We start from the raw sequence: 12,631 nt of genomic DNA, 5'->3' as shown, positions 1-12,631 counted from the left end.
ACCTATTGGGCACATATATGTCAAGCGCTGTGCCAGCCATGGGACATAAAGATGAACAAGGCTTAATCTCTGACTTCAGATCATTCACCATTTCTAAGACATACAAGAATATAAATAAATGTTTACAAGGTAATTGTACACATTATATAACAGAGAAGACACAAAAGACAATTTCATGTCACAGATGAGTGATTAATGGCTTGGAAAGGCCAAGGAAGACTTTAAAGAGGAGGGGATGCTGCTTTAGATACCGCAGGTAGAAATGCTATCTGGGCCGGGCGCGGTGGCTCACGCCTGTAATCCCAGCACTTTGGGAGGCCGAAGTGGGCGGATCTCAAGGTCAGGAGATCAAGACCATCCTGACTAACACGGTGAAACTCTGTCTCTACTAAAAATACAAAAAAATTAGCCGGGTGTGGCGGGGTGCGCCTGTAGTCCCAGCTGCTGGGGAGGCTGAGGCAGGAGAATGGCATGAACCCGGGAGGCAGAGCTTGCAGTGAGCCGAGATTGCGCCACTCCAGCCTGGGCGACAGAGCGAGACTCTGTCTCAAAAAAAAAAAAAAAAAAAAGAAAGAAAAAGAAAAAGAAATGCTATCTGGATATGAGTTAGTACATTTTAAATATGTGTTTCTTTTCCCCTTTCTTTGACTTAGTTCCATTCTGGGTTACCTGCTTAAAATACTGACAAGCTATTAGTTTATTTGGGCTTTTAAGGGCGCTAAGCTAAACTAACATCAGCTTGTAAGTATTTATGGAACATTCCAAATATGTAATGATCCCTGCACTATATTTAAAATAATAGCAATAAACCCTGTAAGAAATGTACAGTCAAGGAAATTAAGATGGTGAAGCAAAATGGTATCATGAGGATAATTACATTGTCTGTGAGTGTGTGTTAGCACATCACGTGTGTTAGAATTAAGGGAATAGTGTTGGTGCTCCACACCGAGGCAATAAAAGAGGATAATAAATGTTCAGAAGTTTATGTCTAAAATATCAGATTTTAATAGACATTTCAGGTTTCATTTTCACCAGGGTTTTTAGTCTTTTCTTTTGTAACAAAAGAAGGTAGACTAGACGATGCATTTTTTTCAAATGGAAGAATGTTTATATGTGTAAAAATGTATGTGTGTAAATACATATATATATATGGTATATACAACATTCTCCATGGAATTTTTCAAATTAAGGGTTTAGACAATAGAGGAATACACTAGTAAGACTCTTAAGCTCCCTGGTAGCAAAGCCCTCATCTGTAAAAAGAGAATGTAGTTCCTGAGGCTAGGAAAGAGTAGGCTCACATTTTAGGAAGAAATGTAAACAACTTGAGCTTTGGTTTCTTCACCAATATACATACATCGTATTCATATCCGTATCCATATATTCCACACTATAAGGAAGTGAAGAGTAAAGATACATGTGTAAATATTTACCATAATGCCTAACTGAATAGAGCATACACTAAATGAAGATGAATAATTATAACACTACTGCATTACTTTTAAACTTTTTCCATTATAATTTTAAAAATATTATTTAAATTGAGGTCATGCTTAATGAAATGAGAAAACAGTTCCCATGTTGTATTAAATCCTCTCAGTCTTCTCTTTTCCATTATTTTTTAGACACTTGCTTTATTTATTATGACATTTTAACTATAGATCACAAAAACTAAACTGAAAACAATTTAGTGTTGATTTTACAACCTTTGTGGGCTTGGTAATGTATGTCATTGCCTCCTGAATTTTGCTGGTCAAGGTAAGGTCAAGTAGTTAAACTGTAAGTACTATAATGAAATGAAAATGGAGGAGAAATTAAGAGAGCTACTCTATCTCCTGGAGGCATCTCAACCTTGAAAAGTTTCATACTTAGGATACTATGTAAGTTTATTATAATTTATTCATGTAGTTTTTAAACTTTAACATTTCTAACTTTTTTATTATAAATAAACATAGGAAAAATAATTCAGATAACAAGTGGTAAATATACATATCACAACCCATAACGGACTAAAGTTGTGCTAGTATTACCCACATTTATCTTCTCTTTATATACCACAGATTTTTGTTTTTCACAAAATATTTGAAACCATTTGTGACAGAATTGTCCCAAAGTTGGCAAACTTTTGTAGAAGTCCCTTGAAAAGTATTTTAAAGTTACATGTTTCTACAACTTATAGGTAACTATGTATTTTTTGTGAAGGTACTGCAGGTTACAGAATGAAAATGATATAAATCACTTAATATACATCCATAGTAAGTTTTCATTATTATATGAATGTTGTACTGTTGTAGAGTATATATTAAATATCAAGGGTCTTTATAGGGTATGTTACTAGGATTATAGACAAAATTCAAAAGGCATTCATGATGTGAAGGTTATGAGTAATATTCCTTGAAGCACTTTTAATTGGAGCAGAAATTCTTTTCCTAACCAAAAAAAAATCTGTCCTGGCCATTTTAAACACTTTTAGTTACATTTTTCCAATGCAATCAACTCACCACAGTCCCATAAATACATAATACTTTTTCCAGCTGGAAAAAAATTTCCAGCATTTTTCCATAATAAATACTTATTGTTGTATGCTACAAAGTTTTGGGGTGGATTTGTTATATAGCAATAGCTGTATGCCTGGGGACCTATAGAAAAGAACAATCACAACTGTGTAGGAGGTTACATATGCTTAAGTATCTTAGAAAAAAATTGCATTATATACATTGTTAATCAAGTTACTTCATGAATTCTATAAAGAAAAGTAATGACATATTTTTCAAGTATGATACTGAAAGGTAACATTTGAAAGTTTTGCCTGAATCTCTCTTGAATATGACTCTCAAATAAGGAATAGCATGTGTGTTAGTTTACATTTACCTTGAAGAGTTCATTTCTTGCTGAAGCTGATTTATTGTACGGATCATACCTAATTAATTTTCATTTTAAAATATTATTCTGAAACTAAATCTGGCACTCCTGATGCCTGCTTCTTCTTGATAATGATGTCAGGAATTATTTTGAGTAACCAGCATAGATTGGTTAATTTTTAGAAATAACGTGACTATTTTAATGTAATGGTTTTACCTGTTAGCTCTTACTTATGAATGGAATATCATGCCACTGAATGATTACATTAAGTGACTTTTAAAAATATTTTATTGGATTAAATATTTCTTTACCAAATTTTCCATTTTGTTAGAAACCAATTTTCATTAATAATCATAAAATTCATAGTACCAGTAATACTAAAACAGAACCACAGATGATGAAGAATTAGCCAAGTAGGTTGTAAATTAGGCAAAAGGAGGAAAACAGTCTTCCCTACATTAGCCATTGGACATGTTTGGCTTGTTTAATGGAAAGGCATGGGTTGTTAAGGCAATGGGAAGAAAATAAAATATTTCAGAAGGCAAAGACTCAACAGTAACTACTAATCAAATATGTCAAACCTTAAAACTTCTGGAGCAACAAGGCCTTAAATCAATACCACCATTTTATTTCAAAAGACAAACTTTGCTCAAGATAGTTGGGATGGAGAGGGAAGGGAGTCAAAAGGAAATTAGGTCAATCTTTATAGTACCCATTTTCATTAATTATAGTTAAATTAGATTATTAATTTATTAATAATGTAATAAATTTTTTAAAATTTAATAAGTTTTAATATTATATAAATTTAATAAATTATACAACTGGGATAGAATTTTATTATTTAAATTTAATAAATTATATAACTATTTTGAATATATATTTATTATTTAAATTTAATAAATTAAACAACTTTTGAATATATATATTTATATATAATAGTTTATATATATAACTTTTTTGAGTTTTTGAGCATTCATATGCATATATATGCTCAAAAACTCTAGCATTCTAGAGTTCTTTTGCCTCTTCCACTCTACAGCTTCAGAAAGTATTGCTGCATAACTGCACAGGCACTAACCAAGGTTCTTAACTGACATCCAGGCATTTACAAATGATTCAATTATGTTCAGTATACTTGGTTTTGAAAGCCGATGGACTGTCTAATACATTTTTTAAAGATTTTGAGAAATGATTCAAATTTAAATGGTTTTGGAATTGAAGAACTGTAAACTTCGCTCATGTAAAAAATTAAGCTCATTTTTTCATCATGGCAGATAATTAAGTTTTCTAGGTTGCAGCCTTTAGTGTTAAAACTACATAGTCTGGCCGGGCGCGGTGGCTCACGCCTGTAATTCCAGCACTTTGGGAGGCCGAGGTGGGCAGATCACGAGGTCAGGAGATTGAGACCACCCTGGCCAACATGGTGAAATCCCGTCTCTACTAAAAATACAAAAATTAGCTTGGTGTGGTGGCACGCGCCTGCAATCCCAGCTACTCGGGAGGCTGTGGCAGGAGAATCGCTTGAACCCGGAAGGTGGAGATTGCAGTGAGCCGAGATCATACCACTGCACTCCAGCCTGGGCAACAGAGGGAGAGTGTCAAAACAAAAAAAAAAAAAAACAAACAAACAAAACAACTACATAGTCTAACAAAAGATGGAACTCTTTAAATCGTGCAAGCTGTTAGGTGTTTATTAATGTTGCTAATTGTACAAAAGAAAAAATATATTTACTGCTTACTGCTTACTGCATCCTGTATGTAAAAATAAAAGTTTCAGTCTCAAGAGAATGACAATGACAGACTCTGAAGACTGCAGATAAAACCACAAGTACAGTCACTGTGGGAAGTATTACAGGGTCAGTGGCCTTGCTACTTTAGGCACTGCAAATATTTTGGCTCGAATTCAGCCTCACACTCTGTAATTACAAAGAACATTGGTACTTTCCATCTCCAGCCCCCAGTCAAGAAGCCACGTTGTGCTCTGTTTTGCGAAGTCCTCATGCAATTTACGCTGCCATCTCCCATATAAAACTTTGCAGGAGGAAGGTTATACCTCTGTTTTTCCTAAAAGTGAGACTAGGCAAAGACTGACAGTGACCTTCCACTAACTAGTTTTATTTCTTCAAAGAGTATCTTTTGGCTGCTACATTCAGGGCATTTCAGTAAAAATAAAAATACACATTATAATGGGTATTTTAAAACTGTAAAATATGATAGACAATGAATCTTTCATTAAGGTCAGTGGGATCCCTGGGAGGCCATCAGGGGTCTATGGAGGGCTCATGAGCCTGCTAAATTATATGCCAAATGTGTGTATGTATATTTTTTCAGGAAAAGGATCCAATGCTTTCATTCCATTTTTTAAGTGCCTGTGACATCCCGCTCCAATTTTTTTTTTTTTAATTTAAAACCACTGTTTTCAACTATACTACAAGTGTAAGAAAATGTTTGGCATATGTCTTATCAATTTATAAGGACAATAGAGTCCACATATTTCCATGCTTTTCTCCAGCCCATCTTCCAGTTAAATATTATCCAGATGGCCTAGGACTTAAATTCAGTTTGATACAATGGATAAGTTACAGACTTCCTGGATTCAGATCCTTACCAGGCCACTAACTAACTAGATAAGCTTAATTAAATGAGTTAACCCCTCAGTGCCTCAGTTTCCTCATCTGAAAAATGGGAATTAACATCGTACCTGCCTCATAAAGATGACGTGAGGATTGAGGAGATCATGCAAGCAAACTGTGTAGCATCGTTCCAGAACCTGACTCTGACTGTATTCTATCAGTGCTACTTTTGATGAGTTTTCACAGATCTCTAATAAAAATCCTTAATTTTGAATATCTACTTTTTTAAAATGCAAATGACCTGCTAGTGAGCTTTCATTACACTAAAAATTATCACATTTTAAACTTGCCTTTGCCAATCCTTATCAATATTCAAACTTGGGATACCTGTATTTTGACCTTTTATATCTAAATTCATCATTTTACTAAAAATTTTATATATAAGCATTTTCACATTATACTTTTGTTTGTTTTGTTTTTAACCTTGTGACTAAAGCAACAAATCTAATTGTTGACTAATGCACAATAAACCCATTCAAATATTACAATGGTTTTTTGGCCATAATATGAAATTGGAAAATTACTTGAATAAACATAAAAAAATTTATTTGTTTTATATACCAAGGAAATATAAAGCATTTATAGGGTTGTGTGGAGCATTTCGCTTTCCTTAAAAAGATAGGTGTGCTAAGCAAATTAACAAATTATTTTTTGAAATGTTGCTCTTTTCTTCCACAGCTCTTGTAGTGAGATTTCTGACCAAACGGTTCATCTGGGAATATGATCCCACCCTCGGTAGGTCAAATTTTGTTTCCTTCTCCTCTTCAATAAAAATTTATGGCCCCAAAGAAAGAATAATATTTTCTGTTGCAACATTTTTAAGCTCTTTTTAGCTGATTTGGAAGTGCTTTTCAAATCATGCAAAGCAGCCCTCTATGAGGCTAGATGTGTGTTTCATGCTGTCTGTGCTTAGAACCCTGCAGGATTTTAGTGCATAGATGAAGAAATTAGGTCAAGCCTCAGCCATGAGGAAAGGAAGTGGGTACAACACACTGCCCTCACATAAGAAAAATGCAGTATCATTCTAATGGGAGAGAGAGGATAAAACGGACATGGAAAATTTGGTGCGTAATAGAATGGTATCCTGAGAAGAGTAACAGAAAAATAAAACTACTGAATATGGATTTTAGGGAAAAATAAAATATGTTTCTCTCTTTTCTTCTCTCCAATACATCTGACTAAAGCCTGTTACAGAGAGAGAAGGAGAGAAGCAGCAGCAAAATATGATGTCTGTGGATCTTAAAAATAGTAATAATGTTGATGTATAAAATGTAGGCAAACACTCTTCCTGGTTTTTTTTTAATTTCTTTGTTTTGTTTTATTTTTGTCACTCCAAGATTTTCAGTTTAAAAGGGAGCAAGACTTCTTTCATTATTTTTATTCATTCATTCTACAAATGTTTATCAAGCGCCTTCTGTGTGTCAAAGTGTTCTGGGTGCTAAAGATAAATCAGTAAACAGAAAGAGAAGGCCTTGGCTTTTTTGAGTGCACAGTCTAGGAAAGAGAGAAGAGTCAATAAACAAGCAAATATATGTGAGATAGCGATAAGTTTTGTGAAGGAAAACAATAAGGAAGGGAATAGAGAATGATCTTATAGTTTACTTAGTATTTGACTAATAGTTCTGAAATTTATTTTAGTAAGAAGTACAAGGTGAAAACCCAACATTTTTGTCCAAATTGTTGACCAGTTTTCCTCCTGTTATTTATTAAATACTCTCTACCTTTCTCCACTACTTCCAATGCAATCTTTTCATATGTTGAATTGTTTACACCAGGACACCATTCTAGATTTGCTTTTCACACCAAACAGAAGCAGCACAATTTTTCGTTAATTATATGCTGTACAGAACATTTTGATACTTTGTAGAGAACATCTTTCCTCATTACTTTTTTACAGAATTATTTTGGCTACTCTGTTCAGTTGATTTTTCCAGATCAAGTTTAGAAACTCTATAATAATATGACATGATTTTGATTGGAATTGTACTAGAACTATAAATTACTTTGAGAAGATCCACATCTTTATGTTATTCCACCTTTTAATCTAGGAGAATAGCATGTTTCTACATTTATTATTTATTCTTCTGTTTTTGCTTTTAAATAGGTCAGAGTTTTCACATCCAAATTTTTCAACATATTTTTAAATGTAGCCACACTAATTTTAAGACGATATATTTGGATCTAAAAATGCACCCGATTTTTTTAAAAAATTATTCTTTATTATTTTACCCACCAAAGTGAATACTTATTCTTCTCTTATATTTTTATTACTTACATAAGTTTTACATAGATTATCTGAGAATCTTAATGATTAATGGGAGTTTAATTTTAAAAATACAAATTTTTTATTGCTGTATCCGTATATCTCAATGAAAGATGAAGCTTATAAAAAATGGTCTCATAAAATGAACTCTCCCTGAATGTGTTCCAGTACCTAATCTTATTATTCTTAATTAGTCTTAGTTTAACCATTTTCCCTTTTGTTTTATTCATCTGAAAAAAAAAACTGCTATTAATAGTAATCTGCCTGCATCAGTTATGTATAGTGCAGGCTTCCTTCAGTAAGAATAATGAAACTTTATTGAGTGACCTTGTACAGTACTTCTCAAAGAGGATGGCAGCAGCTGCTAAGCAACAAGCACTTTCATCAGACTTCAGGAGTAATGGATACATGACTCATTCCCAGGTGAGGGCTTCATTAATTCTCTCACACTGGAGGCTGGATTTGTGTGTCTATATGAGTGTGTGCAAGAGGTCACTTTTGTTCCAGCACAGAGGGGTTCTCCATCCATTTGATTCAAGGGAAATTAGCATTTCCTGAGTTTAACTTCATACTACCTTGGGGAAGACAGAATTCTTTGTTGAATACATGGCTACTGCATTAGTCCCTTCTCATAATGCTATAGAGAGATACCTGAGACTGAGTAGTTTATAAAGAAAAGAGGTTTAATTGGCTCATGGTTCTGCAGGCTGTACAGGAAGCGTGGAAGCATTGGCTTCTGGGGAGGCCTCAAGGAGCTTTTACTCACGGCAGAAGGGAAAGTGGGAGCAGGCATCTTACGTGGCATGACCATGACTGAGGGTGGGGGGGGCATGCCAGACACTTTAAAACAACCAGATCCCACTAGAACTCACTATTGTGATGACAGCATCACGAAGGAAGGTGTTAAACCATGAGAAACCACCTCATGATCCAATCCCCTCCCACCAGGCCCCACCTCTGACATTTGGGATAACAAATGAACATGAGATTTGGGTGGAGACACAGATCCAAACCATATCAGCTACTTTAACTAAAAGTTTCAAAACCACCACCAAAAGAGATAACTACATTTAAAAGCCAAGTAGCTTATATACAAGAAGCAGTCTTGAATTCTGAAGTCAGTGCTTTCCTGAGAAACATGGGGCAGTTTTTTTTTCAACCTGGAACAGAATTGTTACTCCACAAGAAGCTGAAGACTATGAACATCGTTCTACATATTAACTCAATTAGAATATTTACTGCTTTGAAATAATTCAACGAAGAAAATGCTTGCTACTATAGTAGCAAGTGACTCCTAAACTTTTTGGTTTCAGACTCACTTTTTTTAATTTGATTTTTATGGAGAAAGCCTATCCTAATAATTCAATTAGGGATGCAGGCAAGGGAAAGAAACGGGGGAGGGGGAACTAAACCTACGCTCCACTTGCACTTCATAAAAGAAAGAAATTGCTTTAACATCTGAGTGTTTCGAAGGATACAATGTAAAAAAAATCAGTTCCTTACATTGAACAATTTTAGTTTTATTTTAATTTTCCTTATTATACTGTGGATCGGTGAAATCTTTGTGGGTGGCCAGCACACGGATGTCTATGAACCACATTTGAAAACCACCACTGAAGCTCATAAGATGTGGGAGTTGGACCATCTAACCATGAAAACCCCCGATGGTGGTGGCAGCAATTATCCGATTGTAGAACAACAGGATCCATGTTCTGAATGGATCCCAACCAAGAATTGAATCCCTATCTCCAAGAGTCATATTACCCTCTAAGAATGCTGGTCACCACAGAGAATACAGATAGAGGCTTAGAATGTGTGTGCCTGTGACTCTGTGTGTGTGTGTGTGTGCGCGCGCGTGTATGATGGAGGCATTTGGAGAGGAAGAGAGAGACGGTATTTCAGCCTCTATCACTACTGCGACTGTTACCTTGGAGGCACTGTGTTTGAATCTGCTTAGAAAAGGCTCAGATGAGGATGGGAATGAGGAGACGTTAGACCCACTAGTTCTTTGGTTCTGTGATTGGTTCTTCTTGCCTGCCTTACAACTCCTGCTGCTTGGAATCATTCATACGAAAATAGATACACCCAGAACAAATTATCTTAACCAGATTCTAAAGCAGAAGTGCTTAGCCAACTCATAGAATTATTTAATTATTTAATATCGGCACGGCAAGGAGCTTAGAGATTGTCATTTGACAAATAAGGAAACAGGTACCAAGAAGTAAATTTAATCAAAATTACATGTCCAGTTGTGGTTAGACTAGGAATAGAACTCAACTCAGTACAATTTCCATTCTGGCATAAATCAACATAACTAACTGCTGCTGTTACTGTGCTGGCTAAGTGTCCATACTAAAGTGTTGAAATTCGCAAAAAAAAAAAAAAAAAAAAAAGCTAAATCAGTAAAAAGATTAACCACATGCAACATCCCTTTGAGCACCAACTCCTTTTTGACTACATAAAATATACTTCTAGTTATTAAACTACTAGTGAGTGCAGATTTTAAATTATACATCTCTCACAGTGAAATTCAAGTGTAACTTTTAATGCCTCATTCCATTTTGAAACTCATATTTTTCTTACAGTATACAATATTTTGGTTCATTTGGAACTATCTCCTAAATAATCATCCCCCCACCCTTCACAAAAAAAGGCTCAATTTATTATTTTTGTTTAGTATGAACAAAATCAAAAGCAAATCCACCAAACAAACACATACACATTTTCTTCTATGTATTAAGATGCGTAGTGGAGTCTAATTTCAAAAACTACTTAGTACATTTTTTTAGAGTTAACTCTGGAAAAGTTAGCACGTAGATGCACAACACTTTACCTTTTCGGGCAATACTTCCATTGTTTTACACGTAGAGAAAATGGGCTTCTAATGAGAGAGAGAAGCTTAAAGAAAAAAAATGCTTAAAATGGTATGAACCCAGTATTCACCTTAGACAAAATCACGCTACCACACGCTGCTATGTCTGGGGCAGACATTCTCTCATTTCCTGCATTTTATCCTTTTTGTTTCAGTTAACAGCCAAAGAATCACACAACTTCATATAATTTTTATTATATTCCATTTCCCTCCTACTGTGGCATTCTGTGATTGAAATACATACCCTATTTATCATGGAAGCAACACAGAAAAATGTCCCTGTCTCTCAGACAACTTTTAGTGCAAAGAGATGGAATAGAGCCCAGAACTCTGTTTTCCAGTCTCTGGGGCTGATGCCAGTCTTTTCAAAAGGGAAGTTGGTACAAAGGACACTAAAGAACAGCAGAGGGAGAAGCCAAAGGGCATGGCTCCCCAGCATGTGTGATGCAGAATGGGCTGCTCTTCCTCACGCTGCAGCACTGAAGATGAAAAAAGAAAATCGTTGGGAGAACACTTGGAGACAAGTGGCTGCTGTAAATAGTATTTTAGAGCATTAAATCATACAAAACTATAATCTCTAATTTAACATAAAAGAGTAGGGGGATGGAATATTCTGAAATTGCGAATCACTATGCATACACCATGTATGGATTACATATTCTAGGAGAATGACAATAACATAAAATACACTTATTAAAATATTGAACATAATCTAATTTTTAAATTTTACTTTTTGGAAAATACTTGAGCAATGTGCCGTGCTTATGGCAATGATCACTACACAGTACTGATGGAAGTAGAAGGCAAGGATATGGCTGGCGAAGCTGCATTCTACAGTTTGTATTTTGGACAGGAGATTATATTTACAGTAAAGTAACAGAAAACAGTGGTCAAAAAAGGACTGCAAAATAGTTGATGAAATGAAAGTCAGAAACATGAGGTAGATAGAAAAAATAATTACAAAATCACCGGCTTACAGGCTACCCCCATGACAACAGAAACTTCTGAGTTTATTGTGTTGGTTGGTTGGTTGGTGGGTTGGTTAATGATTTGGGTAGTTTGGGTACAAAGAATTGAGTTAATAATCATATTAATCATACCGCTCTTTTTCATGGTGTTATGCTATTATTAGTGTATGGGAGGCCTTATATTATTCCACTTTCTTTTCCCTTTCATCCCTTATTTTGACACCCACTGCCTTCCTCTTTCCTTTAAGTGCAGAGTCTAATGTGTTTGAAACTAAGCATGGTATTTAAAAGCCTGAACTCCAAAGCTGGTCTTCCCTGACTCAAATCTCGCCTCTACCATTTATTATCTGTGTGACCTTGTTATTTATTTAATCTTGTTACGGCTCAGTTTCTTCTTGTAAAATGGAGCTAATAGCAATATATACTTCATTGGATATTTGTGAGGATTAATGAGTTAACATAAGTGTTTAGAACAGTTGTTCAAATAGAAGCAGTATGTGCTAGCTATTATTATATATTTACTTAGGAAAAATAGTGTTCTGTGTATATATATTTTAAATTTAAATAACTTTTATATATTTATATATATACACTTCTAATCATTATAACCAAATCTGATATTTTTAAGATCCATGCATTTTTCTATATTTACTTCTAGTCTTCTACACGGTATTCTTTACTATGCCACATTTAACTAATCTCCCCAATGATAAACACCTAAGTTGCCTCTAATATGAGCTACTGCTAACATCACTGGGGAAAACATACGTTTAAATTGGTGGTTCTCAAACTTTAGCATGCACCGTAATCACCTGGGGGACTTGTGAGAACACAGATTGCCCATAGGTCTGGGGTGGAGCCTGAGAATTTGCATTTCTAACAAGTTCCTAGGTGAGCCAGATGTTACTGGTTCAGGCACTACACTTTGAGACCCACTGCTGTAAGAACCTGGACCAGGTTTTTTCTAGTGCATGTACCTGAGAGGGAGATTGCTGAATCATAAGTTACGCCCACACCAAACACTAGTGAATTG

General features: G+C 34.9%; 1 protein-coding gene and 1 long non-coding RNA gene across 5 annotated transcripts in view; one reads left to right on the top strand and one right to left on the bottom strand.

Annotated features, from left to right (window-relative positions):
* LOC134807555 (uncharacterized) overlaps positions 1–12,631 on the bottom strand; it is a 63,673-nt gene that overhangs the window by 28,683 nt on the left and 22,359 nt on the right. The window lies entirely within an intron of this gene.
* Positions 1–12,631, top strand: part of RERG (RAS like estrogen regulated growth inhibitor) — a 126,606-nt gene that overhangs the window by 107,121 nt on the left and 6,854 nt on the right. For 3 of the 4 annotated variants that reach the window (XM_054663090.2, XM_063786369.1, XM_009424918.5), the window contains one exon: positions 6,174–6,230. The exons of the other annotated variant lie outside the window; for it this stretch is intronic. In XM_054663090.2, the coding sequence (XP_054519065.1) occupies positions 6,174–6,230 (57 nt within the window). The remainder of the gene's footprint in view (positions 1–6,173; positions 6,231–12,631) is intronic. 4 annotated transcript variants of the gene reach the window in all.

This window comes from Pan troglodytes, chromosome 10, assembly GCF_028858775.2.
Source record: "Pan troglodytes isolate AG18354 chromosome 10, NHGRI_mPanTro3-v2.0_pri, whole genome shotgun sequence".
Taxonomy (NCBI): Eukaryota; Metazoa; Chordata; class Mammalia; order Primates; family Hominidae; genus Pan; species Pan troglodytes.
The sequence above is the reverse complement of the archived record's forward strand: the minus strand, read 5'-3'. Positions and strand labels throughout refer to the sequence as shown.